Raw genomic sequence first — 25629 nt, forward strand, 5'->3', positions numbered from 1 at the left:
TAGTCTACTTCTAATGTTACGTTTTTTTAGGAGAATTTTCTTACTGAAATGAGTAAAAGACTTAAATCTGGCCCCTAAAAAAAGAAAGTCTAAAATGTCTTAACAAATTATGATGCATCATGAAATAACCCATCAACTATAGTGATTATACGGTTCTATAAGAAATTCAAGAGTGGTTACTGATAAGTGTATTTTACAGAGATGACCTCACTCCATTTCAAATGTTGGTAATGGCATGCACAGTGTGAAGAAAATATTGAGATTGCAGAGAAGACAAACAAATTAGTTTTGTATATGCACATCTGCAATTATAAATTGCATCACCAACTGTTTAATTTAATTCACTCAAAAAGTCAAAAGTCCTGCACATATTCTTTTCTGTACTTTAATACACTAACAGATAATTTGGATTGTCCACACTAACTTTCTTCAATGAAACAAACACAACAGTCTTCTGTACATCTTATTTGGATTTATAAGTCACAGTTTTCATCCAAAATAAAATTTGTAATTTTCAGAAAAGTAATACTTAAATAAATCCAAACTGTTGAGGTCCATTAGAGCAGTAAATGTCCAAAAATATTGACAGTGTTACTACATCCAAGTTCAAGGTTACTTTGTAGAATTATTAATCTCTTCTTCCATTCCATTTTCTAGAATAGTCTGGCAATAAACAACCTGTACACCTTCATAAATCGCTTACTGTATCTTGTCATTATGAAATTAGTTTAAATAAGCTGTGAGAGCCGTAAAATTTACACTTTTTAATTGTTGATATAATGTTAAATGGAAAACTGTGATCATACACAGGAGGTAGGATCCAAAAAATGTGCCAATCTTGAATAGACAATGTCTTCAGAACAAAACAAAATGTAGTTACTATTCTCTTGCCACTGTTTGGCAACTGTCAATTTTTTTTTAGGTTAGAGGGCCTCAGGGAACCACAGAGAGGGCAGGTAAAACACAGCAAGTTAGTCGTAGAAACAATCGGTATTGTAGTTGTAATTTGTCGTAGCTGTGTTGAGAAAGAACCAGAGCTTCAAGCCCTAATAGAAAGCACTGATGCTCAAATATTTGTAGGTACAGAGAGCTGGCTAAAGCTGGAAATAAGTTCAGCAGAAATTTTTTCCAAGGATCTAATAGTGTTCAGAAAGGATAGATTAAATACAATTGGTGGTGGAGTATTTATTGCTGTCCGAAGGAGTTTGCCTTATAGTGAAATTGAAGTAGATAGTTCCTGCAAAACAGTATGGGCAGAGGTTATACTTGACAGTCTGACTAAACTATTAATTGGGTTGTTTTACTGAGCCCCTACTCAGAAGATAAAGTTGCTGAACAGTTCAAAGAAAACTTGAGTCTCATTTCAAATAGATACCTCACTCAGAAAACTTGAGTATCATTACAAACAGGTACCCCACTCATACAATTATAGTCGGTGGTGACTTTAATCTACCCTCGATATGCTGGAAAAGTTATACCTTTAAAGCAGGCAAAAAATGTCATACAAAATTGTACTGAATGCTTTCTCAGAAAATTATTTTAAACAATTAGTTCATGAGCCCACTCAAAGCATAAATGGTTGTGAAAGCATACTTGACCTCTTAGCAACAAATAATCCTGGGCAAATAGTGAGTATCGTGACAAATACAGGGATTAGCGAACACAAGGCAGTAGCTGCTAGGCTGAATACCGAAACTCCTACAACCATCAAAAAGAAACAAAAAGTATACTACTTAAAAAAGTTGATAAAAATGCTATTAATGCCTTTTTAAGACACAGTCTGCACTCCTTCTGATCTGATTATGTAAGCCTAGAAAAGATGTGGAATGATTTCAAAGAGATAGTAACAAAAGCAATTGAGAGATATAGTCCACATAAATTAATAAGTGACGGTACTGATCCCCCATGGTACACAAAACAGGTCAGATTGCTGTTGCAGAAACAGCAAAAAAAAAAAGCATGCCAAATTTAAAAGAACGCAAAATCTCTAACACTGGCAAAGTTTTACAGAAGTTCGAAATATAGCACGGACTTCAATGCAAGATGCTTTTAATAATTTCCACAACAAAATTCTGTCTTGAAATCTGGCAGAAAACTCAAAGAGATTCTGGTCATACATAAAGCACACCAGTGGCAAAATGCAATCAATACCTTCACAGCATAATGACAACAGTGAAATCACTGGTGACAGTGCCACTAAAGCAGAGTTATTAAACACTATTTTCCGAAACTCCTTCACCAAAGAAGAAGAAGTAAGTATTCCTGAATTCCAATCAAGAACAACTGCCAAGATGAGAAACATAGAAATAGATATCCTTGGTGTCACAAAGCAGCTTAAATCACTTAATAAAAGCAAGGCTTCTGCACCAGAATGTATACCAGTCAGGTTCCTCTCAGCGTATGCTGATACAATAGCTCCATATTTAGCAATTATATACAACCACTCACTCACTCACTCACTCACTCACAGAAAGATCCATACCTAAAGACTGGAAAATTGCCCAAGTCACACCAATACCTAAAAAGGAAAGTAGGAGTTATCCGTTGAATTACAGGCCCATATCACTCACGTCGTTTAGTAGTAGGGTTTTGGAACATATACTGTTTTCGATCATTGTGAAGTACCTCGAAGAAAACGATTTATTGACACATAGTCAGCACGGATTCAGAAAATATCGTTCTTGCGAAACACAACTAGCTCTTTATACTCATGAAGTAATGAGTGCTACTGACAGGGGATGTCAAATGGATTCCATATTTTTAGATTTCCAGAAGGCTTTTGACACTGTTCCTCACAAGCATCTTCTAACCAAACTGCATGCTTATGGAATATTGCCTCAGTTGTGCGACTGGATTTATGATTTCCTGTCAGAAAGGTCAACGTTCATAGTAATAGATGGAAAGTCATCGAGTAAAACAGAAGTAATATCCGGTGTTCCCCAAGGAAGTGTTATAGGCTCTCTATTGTTCCTGATCTATATTAACGACATAGGAGACAATTTGAGTAGCTGTCAGATTGTTTGCAGATGATGCTGTCATTTACCATCTTCTAAAGTCATCAGATGAGCAAAACGAATTACAAAATGATTTAGATAAGATATCTGTATGGTGAGGAAAGTGGCAATTGACCCTGAATAAAGAAAAGTGTGAAGTTACTCACATGAGTACTAAACGAAATCCGCTAAATTTCAATTATGCAATAAGTCACACAAACCTCAAGGCTGTAAATTCAAATAAATACTTAGGGATTACAATTACAAATTCCATAAATTGGAATGATCACATAATGTTGTGGGTACAGCCAATCAAAGACTGTGATCCACTGGCAGAGCACTTAGAAGGTGCAACAGGTCTACTAAAGAGACTGCTTACACCACGCTTGTCCGCCCTATTCTGGAATATTGCTGTGCGGTGTGGGATCCGCATCAGATGGGACTGATGGATGACATCGGAAAAGTACAAAGAAGGGCAGCTCATTTTGTATTATCGTGAAGTAGGGGAGATAGTGCCACAGACATGATACGTGAACTGGAGTGGCAATCATTAAAACAAAGGCTTTTTTGTTGTGATGGGATCTTCTCATGAAATTTCAATCACCAGTTTTCTCCTCTGATTGAGAAAACATTCTGTTGGCACCCATCTACATAGGGAGAAATGATCATCATGACAAAATAAGAGAAATCAGGGCTCGCACAGAAAAATTTAAGTGCTCGTTTTTCCCGCGTGCAGTTTGAGAGTGGAATGGTAGACAGAAAGCTTGAAAGTGGTTAACTGAACCCTCTGCCAGGCAATTTATTGTGAATAGCAGAGCAATCACATAGATGTAGATGTGGATGTGGAAGGGCCACCAGCATCTAAACATTTTCAGTTAAGAGGAACTATGAACACAATGTGTCTGGTGCAATAAAAGTGGCATTAATTTGTTTTGACGTATGAAAAATTTAATTATTGTGATATTGCAGTGCCTTTTATTCTGAATTATGATGCAAAGTTCCTCTGGACATGCACACATGTTAAAACAAATAGGCACTGTGGCGACTACAGCCGTTATGAAATACATTTAATGTATTCCCTACTGCGAGTATGGACAACCATCAGCTGTATAATGGAATGACAACAATGAAAATTTGTGCCAGACTGGTACTCGAACCCAGATTTCCTGCTTATCGCAAGCAACATTTTACTACTTGGCTACCCATGTAAGTCTCACGGCCAGACCCAAACTCCCATATGCTGTCAACCATGCGTCTACAACCTGCACATATACATCCATTATGTAAATTCCAGTAAAGGTGTAGACACATAGTTGACAACATATGGAAGTTTCGGTCTGGCTGTGAGTCTTGCACAAACAGCCAAATGATAAGGCAACCGCTTGCGATAAGCGGGAAATCCAGTTTCGAGGTCCTGTCCAGCACAAATTTTCATCGTCGTCATTCCATTCTACAGCTGATGGTTGTCCACATTTGCAATTGCAAATACATTAAATGTATTTAATAACGGTGTTGTGGCTAATCATCTCTTTGCTTTGATATATATGTTACTCTCTGCCTTTGGTTGCTGTTCTTTACCTTGATCAGAAGTGTGGTTGTGATTCGATGCTTGATTTGTAAAAAGAAGAAGTCCAGTACTGTGACCTTCCAGGATTTTTTTCAATTTAAACTTCTTAAAACATTAACACTTTTCTGAGCATTTGTGTGACCACAACATTTGTTTTATACTGCTACAAAAGCAGCAAAAGTTCTCTCATGCCACATCTCAAAATCTGTAGTTCTGATCTTTTTCCTCAGAGGTACTGGTGCGGTGTACTGGTGCATACCATCACAAATCAAGTACTGTTGTGACTAATTACTTGTAAACTGGTATTACTTATCCAACTGTGGATGCACAGTTTTTACCTAGAAAATACTGACAGAAACATGTAGTTTTCAACAACAATTTTGTTACGATTGTTTGCACTAAGTGTTATCTCTTTGCCCATTTCACATACATACATCATCCACGAAGAGTACCACCCACGTATCTGGATGGTTGTGCAGTGTAACACTATCTAGCTGTATGCAAGATCTCTCCTATCAAACAGCTCTTGAATGACATAGAAAATTTAATATTTAAGTATATCAGGCTACAGTTGACAAACTGATTAATCCTCACAGTGACAGACAAGACCAGACAAAAACACATGGTAGACTCAGTTTCCTATCCATGCAAACATATTGAGCCTTGTTACTTGTTGGTTTTTACACAACCATTCCTTACGTATTGTATTATAACAGACCAGATAACTTTCCTCCAAACTCCTCATCCTCACTCCTTCAACCTACTTCCAGTACTCACACATAAATATGAGTCATCCTCACTCCCCAGTGTAGAGTAATCTTGAGATGTTCATTTTATATCATTGCTTATGGACACTGCAAACAGGACTGTCAAACTCAAGTTTATCTGTAAAACTGGAAATGTATAAAGTGTTTGTGGTTCAGTTCCAAACTCATTCTTACATTGTTACTGTATATCTCTAATGTTTTTGTAATTCTAGAACCACTTTCATGCAGCATTGCACCTCATTTCTGACATTTCTTCTGTGCTCACAATATGCAGGTTACCCATGATACTTCACCATCAGCTGATTAAACTACACAACTGCACAGGCATCATTATCTCGTATTAGAATAGCCCACCCTCCTCTCCCCCTCTTACAAAAATATTTACTATCAGTGAGCATAGTCTCTTACATCTCCTGTTGTATATAATTTACACACTTTCTGTCAATATCATACAATGCGATATTACAAATTTTGTAAGACATGTTTTCAAAAACTCACTGTAGCAATGACAATTGCCATTTGAATACATTTCTAAGGAAAGAATGCACATTATTAAGACTGTTGATGGCATAGATTTCTACCCTGTGCAGCTTTCTCAAATACGAGCCAATAACTTATGTAACTTCCTATAGAAATACCTGTTGTTATTGTTTCCATCCCTGTACCATTACAGTAAGAACATTTTGCTGCTTTTGTTCCAGGTTCTGCTCGGCTGCCTTGACACTTAGGGCATGTATCAACCATGTTCAAAACAACTTCTTTGTTAACACCACGAGCTGCTTGTGCAAATGTGAGATCCAATGTTATCTGGAACAGACAATACAGACAAAATCATATGAAATGGCATTAGCATAAATCAAAAAAATACTTTAACTGTATGCTATGACCATGACTTATCAAACTACAACAAGACCCAAAATATCTAGAGGTAAAGGGCAAAGTAGTGAACTGTCTCAATCAAGATGTTACAGACTGTATTTTTACATAAAAGATTAATTTATTTTTCGGCTTAGTGTCTTTCCCTGTGAGTAGATGCTACAAAATTTATTTCCCACAGTCAAAACACAATTGAGGGACATGAATTGCACCTATAAGACTTTCTTTTGCGAACTTGAGCTTTTCTCCCATATTTATTCAATTGTTGGGCCAAAAACCTCACCTAGTGTTTGTAAATTACAGTTTTACGTTTGAAAATAATCAATAGGAAGAATAATTTTTGTATCCCAAAATGTCTGACCAAACCCTTCTGGCAGACGAAATTAGGTTCACCATTAACTGACCTATCAGCTTTCCACACTGCACTGATTTAGTTTTGGTGTGAAATATTGAACACAAGTCTCAATCTCTGTAACAAATCTACACAGAAAACGATTTGATTCTCTTTAAATCACCCCAAACATTACAGAATAATTCATTTTCTGATATTTTACTTTTCAGATAAGATTTACCATGTACTTCCTTCTGACATGCCTTTGGCCTCAGTTGTTTCATTCACATTTTATTGCAAATTGTGCAATGACATTATGTACTTTCCCAATGTTTCCATCTGTGGTTACAGTGTGAGACATCTTTCATGAGGAACAGTTTGAAAAGTAGACTCATATGACTTCAGCCAGCCACCACTTTACTAACTGATGACACTGAAGATGCAAACATTTTGCAAAAATTAGAAAACTTTGGATGAATTTCTAATGGAAAAAACAGACTCATCTGACTTCAGCCAGCCACCACTTTACTAACTGATGACACTGAAGCTGCAAACATTTTGCAAAAATTAGAAAACCTTGGATGAATTTCTGATGGAAAAAAAACAGCTTTGAGGAAACAATAAAGACCTACTCTTTATGAACTGATGCATCCCTAGCTTGTATAAAAAAAGGTCTTAAAATATTACACAGAAACATAAGCAAATGAGACCAAATGGTTACCGTATTTACTCGAATCTAAGCCGCACTTTTTTTTCCGGTTTTTGTAATCCAAAAAACCGCCTGCGGCTTAGAATCGAGTGTAAAGCAAGTGGAAGATCTTAAAAATGTTGGTAGGTGCCGCGACAACTAACTTCCGCCGTCAAATATATGTAGCGCTACACAGGCATGCTTTGTAGGCACAAAGATAAACACTGGTGCCAAAACCTCTGCATCAGTAAATAAATTAAAAAAAAAAAAAAAAGGTGGAAGACGAGCTTTTTTTCTCCGCCCCGAGTTTCGACCACTGCATTTTCATACGTTATCCAACGAAGTAAATACAAATTCCGTATTGTTCATTTTCGAATGTAGCAGAATTTCAATGCACTACGAAAATCCAACTGGCAAGACTGTTTGGGATGTTTGCCAATATGGCCAACACTACGTTCTGAATTTTTTCCTACCTGTGAGAAGAGATGGTTGCTAATAGGAATCTGATGAAATGTGAATCACATGCAGTATTCTCTTCTTCACCATAAGAATAATACGAATATAAACATTTTGCCATGTATTCTTTCGTGTTTGCTGCTATCTCGTTTAAACCCTGTCTGCCTAATAAACTACGAAACTAGGGTGAGACAACAGCAAACGCGGAAGAATATACGTATCGTGTCATGTTTATATTCATATTATTCTTATGCCTAATAGTGATACAGTCAGAAATGAAGCACGGTAACTGACTAGATTTTTAATTCTAAGATGACTAGTTTCTGTGCAGAATTTAATGTATTAAAGAAGCGGCCGCAAAGATTTTCAAACGGAGAAAAATTTTCGCCTAACTCTCGTTCATAACATATTCTATGATACGCAGTCTATTATTTGGTTCTTGTTGATCATTATCAAAGAAAGCAGCAGTGGAAGTAACAACAAATAGCACTCTCTTGCCATTGTTTCGCTAATGAGACAATTCCTCTCTTTTTATTGTAAGCAGCGGTAGCGCGCACAAAAGCGAGTCATGCCGCGATCGGCGACAGGCCGTAAACACACACTATCAGAATGCGACAAACAATGCATGACGCCTATAACAAAGAAAACGGCACTTATCAGATCAAAGCAAAATAAGCAATCGATTCAAACCAGACGAAGCACGTGAAAAAGGAAGGGTACCTGTATAAATACAGATGGAGCGCCTGACGCATAGCTATGGCTACCTGGTAAAGCTTAACTGCTAAGCTTACATCTCGAACCAAACTACTGTAGCTGTATCGTCATTCATTCGACCTAAATTGTGTCTCATATTACAATGGACCAACTTTGTTTCGATTTGGAGGTGCGGTCTAAGACTTTTCTCCCCCCTTGAATTTCGAGTCTCAAATTTCAGGTGCGGCTTAGATTCAGGAAATTTTTTTTCCCTTTATTTCGAGTCTCATTTTTCAGGTGCGGCTTAGATTCGAGTAAATACGGTAGTCCCTGCTCCACAAGGAGACATCGCACTGCACCATGTAACATGGCCTCAAACCTTTATAATGGCTTCAACCTGGTGAAGAAGAGAGTCCACAAGTTTCTTCAGGCATTCCATATCCAACTGTAGCTTCACACTGATGATTACACACTACAAGCCTATCAAACTGATGGATGTGTATTGCTCTGTTTCACCTGCTGTTCTAAACGGTCCTATATATTTACTGTGGGATTAAGATCAGGTGATTTAGTACACCAATTGGGGTGTGGGAGGATACCTGACTGTTTGTCAAATCAGAAGACATCCTAACACATTAACAGGAATCTGTACAAGAGGGACCAAGTCATCATATAATTAACTCTCTCAAAACATTACCCTCAAAAACGCTGCTCGTTAAACACCTAATTGGGCCATTGGTGCACTCGAAAGCTTGCATCATTCATAAAGAGGAAAAATACTTACTCATCAAAGCAAAATGCACATTTGCAGTCAGCTAGTGTCCAGTTTCTGTAGTATGGTCTTTTAAAGACATGAGAATGGTGGCCTTTTGTGTGATACCCTGACTCCAAAAATCCACTGCATGCATTTCCCTTTGCAATTTTCACTCGGAAAAAGGTTGACAGGAACCAGCATTCATTGACAGAAGCAATTTCTTTCCGGTTCAAACTGACTGCCACTAATAAGGTGTAATGATTGTTTCCAATATCTTTTGATAAGTATCTTTTTACAACCCTGTTCTTAAACTGTGTTAAATGGCAAACATGATTCCGTCATATCTCCATGTCAAGCTATCTCACTGCGCTGGTTCCATACACCGAATTGGACCATATTCACCATTTCATAGTTAGCAGTGGAAGGTCAAAAGAACACCATGTGCCAATTCTACAGTATTTATAGTACTCTTTTTAAGTAAGTAACTAACATTGTGTACAGCAAGCTTACATTGTAGCCTGCTTTCTTTAATGTCTATTTAAATATACATACTTACAACAAAACTAATCATTAAACTTTAAGTTTTTATTTACAATGTATTACAAAGGCTTTGGCTTCACCATCAAGTGGCAATTCCAGTATTTATGTTATAGGTTTTTGTGTGTTATGATGTGTGAAGGTTATTACAACCAGTAGATATTACTTTTACACCTTTCTACATAAATAAATACTATGCCTAGTTACATATGTAATTCATATATATATTCAATTGATATATATATACATATATAAAAACAAAGATGATGTGACTTACCAAACGAAACGCTGGCACGTCGATTGACACAAACAAACACAAACATACACACAAAATTCAAGCTTTCGCAACAAACTGTTGCCTCATCAGGAAAGAGGGAAGGAGAGGGAAAGACGAAAGGATGTGGGTTTTAAGGGAGAGGGTAAGGAGTCATTCCAATCCCGGGAGCGGAAAGACTTACCTTAGTGGGAAAAAAGGACGGGTATACACACACACACACACACACACACACACACACACACACACACATATATATATATCCATCCACACATATACAGACACAAGCAGACATATTTTAAATGTGTCTGTATATGTGTGGATGGATATGTGTGTGTGTGTGTGTGTGTGTGTGTGTGTGTGTGTGTGTGTGTGTGTGTGTGTGTGTGTATACCCGTCCTTTTTTCCCCCTAAGGTAAGTCTTTCCGCTCCCGGGATTGGAATGACTCCTTACCCTCTCCCTTAAAACCCACATCCTTTCGTCTTTCCCTCTCCTTCCCTCTTTCCTGATGAGGCAACAGTTTGTTGCGAAAGCTTGGATTTTGTGTGTATGTTTGTGTGTCTATCGACGTGCCAGTGCTTTCGTTTGGTAAGTCACATCATCTTTGTTTTTAGGTATATTTTTCCCATGTGGAATGTTTCCCTCATATATATATATATATATATATATATATATATATATAAAAACAAAGATGCGGTGACTTACCGAACAAAAGCGCTGGCAGGTCGATAGACACACAAACAAACACAAACAAACACAAACATACACACAAAATTCAAGCTTTCGCAACAAACTGTTGCCTCATCAGGAAAGAGGGAAGGAGAGGGGAAGACGAAAGGCAGTGGGTTTTAAGGGAGAGGGTAAGGAGTCATTCCAATCCCGGGAGCGGAAAGACTTACCTTAGGGGGAAAAAAGGACAGGTATACACTCGCACACACGCACATATCCATCCACACATACAGACACAAGCAGACATATTTAAAGACAAAGAGTTTGGGCAGAGATGTCAGTCGAGGCAGAAGTGTAGAGGCAAAGAAGTTGTTGAAAGACAGGTGAGGTATGAGTGGCGGCAACTAGAAATTAGCGGAGATTGAGGCCTGGCGGATGACGAGAAGAGAGGATATACTGAAGGGCAAGTTCCCATCTCCGGAGTTCGGATAGGTTGGTGTTGGTGGGAAGTATCCAGATAACCCGGACGGTGTAACACTGTGCCAAGATGTGCTGGCTGTGCACCAAGGCATGTTTAGCCACAGGGTGATCCTCATTACCAACAAACACTGTCTGCCTGTGTCCATTCATGCGAATGGACAGTTTGTTGCTGGTCATTCCCACATAGAATGCATCACAGTGTAGGCAGGTCAGTTGGTAAATCACGTGGGTGCTTTCACACGTGGCTCTGCCTCTGATCGTGTACACCTTCCGGGTTACAGGACTGGAGTAGGTGGTGGTGGGAGGGTGCATGGGACAGGTTTTGCATCGGGGGCGGTTACAAGGATAGGAGCCAGAGGGTAGGGAAGGTGGTTTGGGGATTTCATAGGGATGAACTAACAGGTTACGAAGGTTAGGTGGACGGCGGAAAGACACTCTTGGCGGAGTGGGGAGGATTTCATGAAGGATGGATCTCATTTCAGGGCAGGATTTGAGGAAGTCGTATCCCTGCTGGAGAGCCACATTCAGAGTCTGGTCCAGTCCCGGAAAGTATCCTGTCACAAGTGGGGCACTTTTGTGGTTCTTCTGTGGGGGATTCTGGGTATGAGGGGACGAGGAAGTGGCTCTGGTTATTTGCTTCTGTACCAGGTCGGGAGGGTAGTTGCGGGATGCGAAAGCTGTTTTCAGGTTGTTGGTGTAATGATTCAGGGATTCCGGACTGGAGCAGATTCGTTTGCCACGAAGACCTAGGCTGTAGGGAAGGGACCGTTTGATGTGGAATGGGTGGCAGCTGTCATAATGGAGGTACTGTTGCTTGTTGGTGGGTTTGATGTGGACGGACGTGTGAAGTTGGCCATTGGACAGGTGGAGGTCAACGTCAAGGAAAGTGGCATGGGATTTGGAGTAGGACCAGGTGAAACTGATGGAACCAAAGGAGTTGAGGTTGGAGAGGAAATTCTGGAGTTCTTCTTCACTGTGAGTCCAGATCATGAAGATGTCATCAATAAATCTGTACCAAACTTTGGGTTGGCAGACTTGGGTAACCAAGAAGGCTTCCTCTAAGCGACCCATGAATAGGTTGGCGTATGAGGGGGCCATCCTGGTGCCCATGGCTGTTCCCTTTAATTGTTGGTATGTCTGGCCCTCAAAAGTGAAGAAGTTGTGGGTCAGGATGAAGCTGGCTAAGGTGATGAGGAAAGAGGTTTTAGGTAGGGTGGCAGGTGATCGGCGTGAAAGGAAATGCTCCATCGCAGCGAGGCCCTGGACGTGCGGAATATTTGTGTATAAGGAAGTGGCATCAATGGTTACAAGGATGGTTTCCGGGGGTAACAGATTGGGTAAGGATTCCAGGCGTTCAAGGAAGTGGTTGGTGTCCTTGATGAAGGATGGGAGACTGCATGTAATGGGTTGAAGGTGTTGATCTACGTAGGCAGAGATACGTTCTGTGAGGGCTTGGTAACCAGCTACAATGGGGCGGCCGGGATGATTGGGTTTGTGGATTTTAGGAAGAAGGTAGAAGGTAGGGGTGCGGGGTGTCGGTGGGGTCAGGAGGTTGATGGAGTCAGGTGAAAGGTTTTGCAGGGGGCCTAAGGTTCTGAGGATTCCTTGAAGCTCCGCCTGGACATCGGGAATGGGGTTACCTTGGCAAACTTTGTATATGGTGTTGTCTGAAAGCTGACGCAGTCCCTCAGCCACATACTCCCGACGATCAAGTACCACGGTCGTGGAACCCTTGTCCGCCGGAAGAATGACGATGGATCGGTCAGCCTTCAGATCACTGATAGCCTGGGCTTCAGCAGTTGTGATGTTGGGTGTAGGATTAAGGTTTTTTAAGAAGGATTGAGATGCAAGGCTGGAAGTCAGAAATTCCTGGAAGGTTTGGAGAGGGTGATTTTGAGGAAGAGGAGGTGGGTCCCGCTGTGACGGAGGACGGAACTGTTCCAGGCAGGGTTCAATTTGGATGGTGTCTTGAGGAGTCGGATCATTAGGAGTAGGATTAGGATCATTTTTCTTCGTGGCAAAGTGATACTTCCAGCAGAGAGTACGAGTGTAGGACAGTAAATCTTTGACGAGGGCTGTTTGGTTGAATCTGGGAGTGGGGCTGAAGGTGAGGCCTTTGGATAGGACAGAGGTTTCGGATTGGGAGAGAGGTTTGGAGGAAAGGTTAACTACTGAATTAGGGTGTTGTGGATCTGGATCTGTGGATCTGGATCTGGAACCACAACACCCTAATTCAGTAGTTAACCTTTCCTCCAAACCTCTCTCCCAATCCGAAACCTCTGTCCTATCCAAAGGCCTCACCTTCAGCCCCACTCCCAGATTCAACCAAACAGCCCTCGTCAAAGATTTACTGTCCTACACTCGTACTCTCTGCTGGAAGTATCACTTTGCCACGAAGAAAAATGACCCTAATCCTACTCCTAATGATCCGACTCCTCAAGACACCATCCAAATTGAACCCTGCCTGGAACAGTTCCGTCCTCTGTCACAGCGGGACCCACCTCCTCTTCCTCAAAATCACCCTCTCCAAACCTTCCAGGAATTTCTGACTTCCAGCCTTGCATCTCAATCCTTCTTAAAAAACCTTAATCCTACACCCAACATCACCACTGCTGAAGCCCAGGCTATCAGTGATCTGAAGGCTGACCGATCCATCGTCATTCTTCCGGCGGACAAGGGTTCCACGACCGTGGTACTTGATCGTCGGGAGTATGTGGCTGAGGGACTGCGTCAGCTTTCAGACAACACCACATACAAAGTTTGCCAAGGTAACCCCATTCCCGATGTCCAGGCGGAGCTTCAAGGAATCCTCAGAACCTTAGGCCCCCTGCAAAACCTTTCACCTGACTCCATCAACCTCCTGACCCCACCGACACCCCGCACCCCTACCTTCTACCTTCTTCCTAAAATCCACAAACCCAATCATCCCGGCCGCCCCATTGTAGCTGGTTACCAAGCCCCCACAGAACGTATCTCTGCCTACGTAGATCAACACCTTCAACCCATTACATGCAGTCTCCCATCCTTCATCAAGGACACCAACCACTTCCTTGAACGCCTGGAATCCTTACCCAATCTGTTACCCCCGGAAACCATCCTTGTAACCATTGATGCCACTTCCTTATACACAAATATTCCGCACGTCCAGGGCCTCGCTGCGATGGAGCATTTCCTTTCACGCCGATCACCTGCCACCCTACCTAAAACCTCTTTCCTCATCACCTTAGCCAGCTTCATCCTGACCCACAACTTCTTCACTTTTGAGGGCCAGACATACCAACAATTAAAGGGAACAGCCATGGGCACCAGGATGGCCCCCTCATACGCCAACCTATTCATGGGTCGCTTAGAGGAAGCCTTCTTGGTTACCCAAGTCTGCCAACCCAAAGTTTGGTACAGATTTATTGATGACATCTTCATGATCTGGACTCACAGTGAAGAAGAACTCCAGAATTTCCTCTCCAACCTCAACTCCTTTGGTTCCATCAGTTTCACCTGGTCCTACTCCAAATCCCATGCCACTTTCCTTGACGTTGACCTCCACCTGTCCAATGGCCAACTTCACACGTCCGTCCACATCAAACCCACCAACAAGCAACAGTACCTCCATTATGACAGCTGCCACCCATTCCACATCAAACGGTCCCTTCCCTACAGCCTAGGTCTTCGTGGCAAACGAATCTGCTCCAGTCCGGAATCCCTGAATCATTACACCAACAACCTGAAAACAGCTTTCGCATCCCGCAACTACCCTCCCGACCTGGTACAGAAGCAAATAACCAGAGCCACTTCCTCGTCCCCTCATACCCAGAATCCCCCACAGAAGAACCACAAAAGTGCCCCACTTGTGACAGGATACTTTCCGGGACTGGACCAGACTCTGAATGTGGCTCTCCAGCAGGGATACGACTTCCTCAAATCCTGCCCTGAAATGAGATCCATCCTTCATGAAATCCTCCCCACTCCGCCAAGAGTGTCTTTCCGCCGTCCACCTAACCTTCGTAACCTGTTAGTTCATCCCTATGAAATCCCCAAACCACCTTCCCTACCCTCTGGCTCCTATCCTTGTAACCGCCCCCGATGCAAAACCTGTCCCATGCACCCTCCCACCACCACCTACTCCAGTCCTGTAACCCGGAAGGTGTACACGATCAGAGGCAGAGCCACGTGTGAAAGCACCCACGTGATTTACCAACTGACCTGCCTACACTGTGATGCATTCTATGTGGGAATGACCAGCAACAAACTGTCCATTCGCATGAATGGACACAGGCAGACAGTGTTTGTTGGTAATGAGGATCACCCTGTGGCTAAACATGCCTTGGTGCACAGCCAGCACATCTTGGCACAGTGTTACACCGTCCGGGTTATCTGGATACTTCCCACCAACACCAACCTATCCGAACTCCGGAGATGGGAACTTGCCCTTCAGTATATCCTCTCTTCTCGTCATCCGCCAGGCCTCAATCTCCGCTAATTTCTAGTTGCCGCCACTCATACCTCACCTGTCTTTCAACAACTTCTTTGCCTCTACACTTCTGCCTCGACTGACATCTCTGCCCAAACTCTTTGTCTTTAAATATGTCTGCTTGTGTCTGTATGTGTGGATGGATATGTGCGTGTGTGCGAGTGTATACCTGTCCTTTTTTCCCCCTAAGGTAAGTCTTTCCGCTCCCGGGATTGGAATGACTCCTTACCCTCTCCCTTAAAACCCACTGCCTTTCGTCTTCCCCTCTCCTTCCCTCTTTCCTGATGAGGCAACAGTTTGTTGCGAAAGCTTGAATTTTGTGTGTATGTTTGTGTTTGTTTGTGTGTCTATCGACCTGCCAGCGCTTTTGTTCGGTAAGTCACCTCATCTTTGTTTTTATATATAATTTTTCCCACGTGGAATGTTTCCTTCCATTATATTGATATATATATATATATATATATATATATATATATATATAATTATGTATTGCTTCATCTGAATTCTGCGTTTTACTGTATAAACAAACCGGATTGTAATTTGATCTATTTTGAAAAATAATATACACTACTGTATACACAAGGAGAGAATCTATAACGAACAAAATTAAATAGGATACTCCGCATACGAGGTGGTTTGAGAGAAGGGTACTCCCCATGTGAGGTGCTTTGAGGAAAAAGGCACGTCTCACTAAGGTTCTGTATTACTTTTGAGCATTCATTATCATTCTTAATTTAGAATTACATCTGGGTGTAGCTTTAGGTTTCTGTACATTTCCACTGTTTACAGGATATTTAGCTTTAAGCCTTTTGGCTGAGTATGCAAAATGATATGTGCTATATTCATGTCTTATTTTGATTGACTGATTAATTGACAGGGTTTATGGGACCAAACAGTGAGGTCATCAGTCCCGCAATTCCGAAGATGCTCACAGAAGAAAGAGGGTCCACTGAAAGTGTACGGATCACGTCAGGGGGGTCAAATTATAAAATAATGAAGTTAAAACACACATACTAGAAGACATAAAAGGTGATACCAAATCTAAAAAATGGAAAAAAGGGGGGCAGTCTTTCCATGGCGGAGTGGTCATGGTCATGTTGTATTTTGTGTCCTGTTTTATACAAATGGGTTGTGACAGCTGACTTACTGTAATTCTTCAGCTGAATGGTTGCCATGTGTTCACAAAATCCATTGTAAAAAGCTTTCATTGTCTGTCCAGTATAGAAGCTTTCAGAAATAAACAGTATCTGATATACTCCAGTTTTCTCAAATTTATCTCTTTCATTTCTCACATATGTTGTGGTGTTATTCTGAACTCATTTTTTGTTGAGAACCAGATGTTTATCTCCTATTCCTTTAGGGTTCTTGCTATCCAGTCTGAGATGGTAACACTACATGGTGTGCAATGGTAAGGGGCGTCCTTTAATTTTTTCCGCTAATTAGCTTTGCCACTCTCTACCTTCCTATTTTTTTTATCATTCCATTGGTGATTTTAATTCTGTTGCCATTTAGTTGTTGCAAACAGCTTTATAATATGAATTTCTGTGCAAGTATATATCTCCCATCACAGGCACTGTTACTGTTCTCTGGATTACATTCCTGAAAACTGCTAATTCTTGTGATACAGGATGACTTGAGGTGTTGTAAATTGTGTTTTTTTTTTTTTTCTTTTTTTCCCTTTTTCTGAAGAGTCATGCATTTGGAGAGTCACGCAATTAAAACTGGTGCAAGAGACAGGAATTTGCGTGAAACTGATCTCAATGTCTTGTCTGGAAACTACTTCAAACAGATGGATATACAAGAGCAATTTCTTAGGCTTCCTAGTGACTAACAGAACTGAACTTTTCTAATCAGTTAACACAGAGGACACCAGTGATCAAAAGGCTCTTGTGGCATCCGTGACTAAGGCAGGACTCGCACAAGGGGAATATTTATGTAAAGTCAGCTGTGCAGTAAATGGACATACTGCTATGGTGTAGATGCAGCAGTCCACACAGAACGGAACATCTGAGGCGTTTCACCGCTTACCAGCCACATCACTCATAGTGAGACAGAAATCACACAGTGGCAGCCACAGTGCTATTGACAGTTCACATGAGTGGTATGAGAAGAGGTGCTAGCTGATGGCTGTTGGTGCTGGGAGTGGAATGATCACGTGACAGCAATGTATGTTGCATGTGTGCAGCTACAAAGTGACTTCCCCAATGTATCCTCTAGAGACAGGGAATATCGACGAACAGATTTTAATAATGGATGTAGGGAAGAGGCCTTGTTTTTGGAATGTAAGGACCAATGATTTTAATGAGAGAAACAAAAAAGATACCACATGGCATAACATCTGCTGTCTGCTGGGAATTATTTCTTGATTTCACAAAGCATTCAAGGAGGGAGGGAGGGGGGGGGAGGGAGGGAGGGAGGGAGGGAGGGAGGGAGGGAGGGAGAGAATCTGTTGGTAAATTTCTCTTTTCATTTCAGAATTACAACAAAATTAACAATTTAGTTTCCCTCAAGGATATTAAGTATTTCTGTTCATACACTCGCTACCACTGACAAGTTTCTCAAAGCTCCTACATTTCTCGTATTGCTGGCATGTTACATTTTGCTTCCTCTGACTCAATGTATCAAAAAGATTAATTCAACTGCAATTACAATGGAATCCAACAATAAGGTTAAAAAAAAGGCCATGCAACTAAGGACAAGGCAGATCAAAAGTTTACGAAAATTCACAATGATGTGATTTCTGAAGTATTCCCGGTGTTACTGATCAAAGGTTAGACGTCTGGAAACACGTCTAATATAATTCACAGTTGTTATAAGGATAAATATTTAATTTGTTAAATTATTTTATTATAAACAAGTATGAAAAATGCAACGGATATAAATAAGAATGCAATGAGTACAGGTAAGAATGAAACTTTGGTGGCATCGTGCATTATAAATTCTTACAAGGTGCGGCAGAAGATACTCAAAGCTACTTTTGTGAGGAATCCACAATAAAGTTATTGATTAGTTTGTACCACATTAATTAAGCTGCATGATTGCCTTGGACAATTACATTACTGGAAAGAGTGATACATTACTAAAAACAAAACATGAAGCATAACACATTCAGTAAGCATTGACCTAAAACAGGTTTCTGGCTAGTGTGATTCAATAGAAGCAAATTAGTTTGTTTTATATTTGAGATGAGTTTACAGGTACAGCTACTGAAAATAATAATTGATATAGAACAATCAATGTGGTACTTGTATATGATAGCTCATATTCTGACTTACATATCCTCAGATTTTACTGTCCTGCCAAGGCACTTTAGCACCTGCTCTTAAAAAATAATTTGCCATTAAATTTCCAGTTCTTATGGCTGACGCATTTCTTCTTCTTTCAGCAAAGACCATGGCACACTCAAATCCTTTCACAATAATTGTTTATTCAAATTGGTGACTGTTTCTCTCACATATGTAATAATTCAGAACACAACCTGCTTTAGTTGTATCAACAACAAAATCCTATTTAACATTCATCAATTCCTGGAAAACACATTACTTGTGTTGTGACTCGCCAATCATTCATTCAAAGTGCCGCCGCGCAATTACGTGCGTCCTCTACATGCGGTACTGTCTGCCAGCCATGCAGCAGCCACACCACCTAAGCGGCTAGCTGGCCAGCATCCGCCAGACTTGGACTCAGTGCTTATTTGAATGTTACCGTGTTCACATGTCTTGCTTGGTCAACTTGCCCTGTGACTTACATGTGTTGTGTCGTTTTTGAAATATGTGTGTTCAACTTGACGTTATAACAACTTGTTTGACAGCACAGCAAATTCTCATAGTACATGTTCTTGGAGCCAAACTCCTTTGCGACCCGGCCTCTCATGGGGAAAGATAAGCCTGTGATAAGACTGAAATACGAAGTGCTGGGTGGATGGATTGGTCTTGCACCCGGGTCTTCCACGGGGACATCCCTGTGGAAAGTGGTAGAATTTGGGTGTTGTACAGCGATGGACTAGGATGTTGTGGAGGTTGGGTGCATGACAGAACACCACTTTAGGAGGGGTGGGAAGGATCTTGGGATATATGTCCCTCATTTCAGGGCATGATAATAGGTAATCACAGCATGTCATATACCAGCTCTGCTGCAATCATTGCACAGTTTTTTATACTGATATAACTACCAATCAGCTGTCCACCAGGATGAATGACCACTGCCGCACTGTGGCCCAGAGCGAAGAAGACCATCCAGTGGCACAACAGAAAGCTGAGTATAACATGCTTAATTTCAGTGGCTGCTTCACAACCTGAGCCATGTGGATCCTCCGCTCCACGACCGGTTTTTCTGAATTGTGCAGATGGAAGTTATCCTTGCAACACATCCTCTGCTCCTGAAATTATCCTGGACTCAACCTAAGGTACCTACCGTCCATACCCTTCACCCAACAGTTTCTATCCCCTCTATCCTACCAACTCCTCCCTATTCGTGCCCCTCACCCACCCTGTGTGCCATCCTCTGCCAATGCAATGCAATGTACCTGCCTGCCTTTCACCTTCCCCGCTCCTCTCCTTTTCCACCCCCCACCCCACCCACGGTGTGGGCTGCATTTGGTGGCAGTCTTGTCATGTCGCCTTCCATCTCTGCACACTTGCGAGACGGCACTCTTCTCTCCCCTCCCATCTGTACCCTGCTATCCCTTCCCTGCCTCCTCCAGACTGCTACATCCATTCCAAGTGACAGTTGCATTCCAGCCCAGGCTGACGGAGAGGGCAGTCACGTGTGCATAAGGTGTGCTTGCTTGTGTGAATAAAAAAGTTTGTGTGTGTTTGCTTTTCTCAAGAAAGCTTTGGCTGAAAGCTAAATGTATAAGGGGCGTTCAAAAAGAAATGAGCCAGGATCTGGAAAGTGCAAACCAGTGACAGGAGGGTAATATTGTGGCGTGTGTGACGAGGTGTGGTTCCGACCAAAGTGTGGAAGTTCACAGCCCGTCACTAGAGCGCATGCGTGCACGTCACGTTGACTATACACAGCTAGCAGCAGCATGCATCAATTGTCCAACGTTGCCAGTAGCATTGCAACTAGTGACATGGAGGTGTCAAAAGAAGAGCAAAGAGGTATTGTTTGTTTTCTGACAACGGAAGGGGTAGGAGGAAAGGACATTCATCAACAAATGTCACAACTGCACAACGAACACTGCATGTCCCTTGCAAGTGTCAAGGCATGGTACAAGCACTTCAGGGAGGGACGGCTGTCATTAGCCGATGATGCACGGTCTGGAGCACCATGCTGCATTACCAATGACATCGTCCAGCTGATGGATGCACTCATTACCCAGGACTGCCAAGTGACAGTGAAAACCACAGCCACGGAGGTCGACTTGAGTGCCCGAAGTGTTCACACCAGCATTAAGGAACGACTGCATATGCACAAAGTGTGTGCCCAATGGGTGCCCCACAGTCTTCAACCACACCAGGAAGCATGTTGAATGACCCACTGTCTTGCTCATCTGCAGTGCTCTGCTTGGGAAGGGAATGCGTTCCTGGCATGAGTGGTGGCTGGAGATGAGTCATGGTGTCATCACTTCATATCAGAATCAAAACGACAAAGTCTCCAGTGAAAGCATTCAGGGTCACCACCACCAAAAAAAGCCAAGGCCATCCACATGAGAGCAGGAAAATATGCTGACATTCTTCTTTGACCAAGATGGCCCCCTTCTGATTCACTTCCTGCAGCACGGGACAACAGTGAATGCCCAGCGTTATTCGCAAACCTTGACCACCCTTCGCCAAGTGATCAAATCAAAATGACTAGGCAATCTCATCCATCGGGTCATTCTCTCCACAACAATGCAAAGCCTCATACAGCCAACACAGTCGCGGCACTCCTGTGGAAATTCAAATGGGAGGTTCTTGGCCTCTCTCCCTGTGATTACGCCATTTTTGGTCCCCTCAAAAAGGCTCTGAGGGGGCAAACGATTCACCTCGGCCGACGACATCCAGCTGTACGTGTGATACTGGATAACATCACAGCCCCAAAAATTTTATGAGACATCCATTCACTGCCCTGTGTCACAGTGGGACAAGTGTCTCAACAGCCAGGGTCAATACTTCTAACACACGGGTACTGGTTTCTATAATTATGACCCAGGTTCATTTCTTTTTAAATGCCCCTTCTTTAACAGACTTTCCATTATGCCTGTCTACAACTCCATGTGTCATCTTTATGGTCAGTAGCATTCTACCTTTTACCGTATACTTTTGATATTCCAACCTGGAATTTCCACTGTTTGATAAAACCAAAGAATTATATAATTATTGGTCAATAGTCATTGTTTAAAGTTGTTGAAGATTTTAAATTTGGTGTTTAGTTTGCATTCTGTTCCCCCCTCCCTTCTTCTGTGTGTCAGGAGACTCAACAAAAGTAGTGTAACATTAGGGACTATTATTGCAACTATTCAAAGGAAATAAAGACATCCGGTTTCAGACTGAAATGCTTGTTTGCTGACCAGAGATTCAGTTTCACGTCTACAGGAAAACAGAATAACCTTTGAATCATTGCTGACAGAAGAAAATACCGGCACTCCAATAACAACAGATGACGTTTTCACATCTGAACAGACTTTAATTGGACCACCAATTCCACAAAAGAAAATAGCAGTAGGAAGTGTGAAACCTGATCTGGAAGCTAAATATTTGCAAATTTCTGTATAGTCCTCTAATTCCTTCTCCGTCCCCTGAGGATGAAGATAAATTGTTTTTCGATTCCTTCTTTAGGTACTGAGCCAGACAGTAAGCCCAGAGCTTTTTCAAATGTTAGATACACCAGGAAATATTTACAATCAGGATGCAGCTCCTCAATTAGGGTAGATGAAATGTCAACAGTATCAAGCAGAAAAAACTGTGGCATCTATAGAACAATCACTTTTGTTTCGCAAGACTGTATTTTCTGGCGAGCGAATTAAAAAAAGTGTTGATTTCCTTCTGTTTTTGAATGTCCATTCTGTTAATTTTCGTGAAAGTTCACTGATACATCTTATCTTCAGAAAAGACAGAGTCACATGTAAATTTTCATTTAAAATCAGTTAAGATAAGAAAATTCAACTTGTTCATTTAATGACCTTATTGTTCTCTTTTTTTTTTAAATTTGACATGTGAAAGTGTTATTAAAAATAGCACTAGATATTACTGAGTTATTTTATTTTCAACTGAGACAGAATACTAATATACTAGAATTTATCTTAAAGTCAAAGCCAACATTTCCACTGAAGGTATAGCTAGTCTCTTGTAGATGCCTTGCTTCAGTAATTCATTTCTTAGCCTGTAATGTAATTCACTGAAGCTTAATAAAGTCATTTTGAAATAGATGAAAAATTTCAGTTCATCCCCTCATACTTCATTAAACAATACATTAAAAGTTCCTTGAAGTAACTGACTACTCATTACTGGACACACCCTGTACTTTTGGTGTATTTTTATCTGTCTCAAAACTTTCAGCCCTATCCACAGCACTACTGCAAACTTCAGAGCATTCATTGTGTTTACCAGCTGACAAAAAAAAAGGGGGGGAGGGGGACGTTCCATCTCCTTGTGTAGATTCCTCGCAGCTGTAAGGCGAACTACGTTCATTCTAAGTATGTTTCCCACTGTACTAAAATGAACAGTGTTTTTTCTTTTTTCTTTTTTTTTTTTTTTTTTTTTTTTTGTTTTTTTTTTTTTTCTTTTCTCTCTCTATCTCTTAAATTTCGATTGCCATTTAGTTGCAAATTAAATTTTTATTTGGTTGGCTTTGCTAGTCTTTTTAAACTTTGTCAACAGTAACAGCTACTGAGCGTTTCACTGTTTGTGCAAACAAGAAAAAGCATGCAGTATACAGCTAACTCTGCCTCTTGATCTGCCAATGTCTATCTCTAATTTTAAATTGAAAATAACTACTAATGCAATGTTTACTTAAAATGTGACTGCGACAGACTTCATAAACCTCATATGAAAGAGACACACAAGGCACAACTCGGCACAGCAAGTGGTCATAGCCTTGAGTGTGGCATGTTGTACTTCATCGCGGCCGTTTACCAATACATATCATTTATTTACTGGACTGGAAAGAGTTTTGGGTCTCCTTCCGGTGCTAAAACCAATTTTGATGTGTTAGCTACATTTCATATACAACAAGGGAGGATTCAAGTAAACCAAACATAAAATGGCCAGCGAGTATGTTTTTCACTGCAAGCTTTTCAAAAGACGCACAATGTTTACCTATTTTCAGAATATCATGATAACTACGACCCAGTTCATTATCAAGCTGTGATACATGACTATAAGGTTTGAAAGGATCAAATTTTTTTATTAAATAAATAGTTTCCTCACAATCAAATGAGAAAGACTGTATATCACAGAATACATGTGAACCCCATGGGTTTGTTTTTAACAGGGCACAGTGATAGGCAAACAAAGCCCTGGCAAAAGATGTGGTTCAGTTGTTCCAGTCTGGGCTGGTACTGAGTGATGAATGGGACACTCCTTTGTCGTTGGTTCTTAGGGATGGTGGGAGGACTGGGGGTGTGAGGGGAAATGGCACGGGAGATATGTTTGCAGAGTAGATCTGGGGGATAGTGCCTGTCTGTGAAGTCCTTGATGAGACCCTCAGCATACTTAGCAAGGGAGTTTTTGTCACTGAAGATAAGTTGTCCCTGGGTGGCCAGGCTACATGGGAGGGACTTTTTGATGTGAAAGGGTGACAGGTGTCAAGATGCGGGTCCTGATGGTGGTTGGTGGATTTAATGTGGACGGAGGTGTGGATGGAGCCAACAGAGAGGATGAGGTCAACATCTAAGAAGGTAGCATGCTGGGTTGAGGAGGATCGCATGAAGTGGATAGAAGAAAAGATGTTGAGGCTGTGAAGGAACAAAGATAGTGTGTCTTGGCCCTGGGTCCAGATCATGAAGTTATCAATGAACCTGAACCAGACTAGGGGTTGGTGTTTTGGGAGGCTAGGCAGGTCTCCTCTAGATGGCCCATAGATTGATGTAGTTTTGCTTCATTTACAAAAACTTTTTTTAGAGGCAAAGTAGATGACTGATATTTGGCTCTCTGCATTTTGTTCTGCAGCTAGCTGCATGGCTACAGGATTCTCTGTGTAACCATAGTACATTTTCCGCTGTGGAAACATTCCACTCACATGGCCTTATCCTTTATGTGTTATAAGGAATGTTAATAAAGATAGGGAAATATTTTTGCTTAGTAACAGTGACAGGAAACAAACTGGAGAGTATCCGAGTAGTCAATATGAATATCAAACATTCAGCCCCAAGAGCCAAGACGCTGAGTGCAAATGGATAAAATTCAGAAGCACTGCACAATACTCTTTAGATAAGTATCTACTGAGCAAGGGTGTGACAGGTGGAAAAGACTGACTGTGGTTCAATAGCAGTGTTAGAAAGCAGATATAAAAGCAAATAGATTATTTAAATATGTTTTGAAGCTAAAGCAAAGTCTAGTAAACAAATACAAAATGAATGAAGCCAAAATGAGTAAGATCACGCAATGAATTCAAAAATAAAATTGTACCAAAAATTGAACGCTAAATCAGTAAATGGACTGAAATCATCTATGCAGTCACTTGTAACCATGATGGCACCAAAACAATGATAGGGAAGCCTGATATACTGAAGTCGGTTTGTCTTTTAAATAATCACAGAAATGTCAAAATGGCAGGTATTGAGGTCAGAGAGTGCAGAATAGAAAGGTTAAGTAAAACTGCTGAACAGTGGAGCGAAATCTGGAGATGTGATAACAGTGAGATTGAACAGAGATTATGTGAAAACAATTGCTCCCCTTCTAGCAGCTACTGCAGGCTGGTGGAGCAATGAGGGTACCAAGCAATTGAAAAAAAAAAATCTAGATCATCCCAGCTTTTGAAAAGGATAATCAGGCAGAGTCAGATAATTACATCACTGAAACCAATCTGTTGTAGAATTATGGAACATTTTCTGTGCTCACACTCCGAGAATGAAACTCTCATCTGATATGACCTACTCCACATAAATGTGCAAACAGAAAGCAGCAAAACAGGTTGCTCTATTCATCCATGA

The 25629-nt window shown here is 41.2% G+C and overlaps 1 protein-coding gene across 2 annotated transcripts in view; it reads right to left on the minus strand.

Moving 5' to 3' along the window:
• The window catches only part of LOC126475292 (protein tumorous imaginal discs, mitochondrial-like), a 121934-nt gene that overhangs the window by 37155 nt on the left and 59150 nt on the right, over window positions 1–25629 (minus strand). For both annotated transcript variants that reach the window (XM_050103054.1, XM_050103055.1), the window contains exon 4: window positions 5966–6134. In XM_050103054.1, the coding sequence (XP_049959011.1) occupies window positions 5966–6134 (169 nt within the window). The remainder of the gene's footprint in view (window positions 1–5965; window positions 6135–25629) is intronic.

The sequence above is a fragment of the Schistocerca serialis genome, chromosome 4 (genome assembly GCF_023864345.2).
Source record: "Schistocerca serialis cubense isolate TAMUIC-IGC-003099 chromosome 4, iqSchSeri2.2, whole genome shotgun sequence".
Classification (NCBI taxonomy): domain Eukaryota; kingdom Metazoa; phylum Arthropoda; class Insecta; order Orthoptera; family Acrididae; genus Schistocerca; species Schistocerca serialis.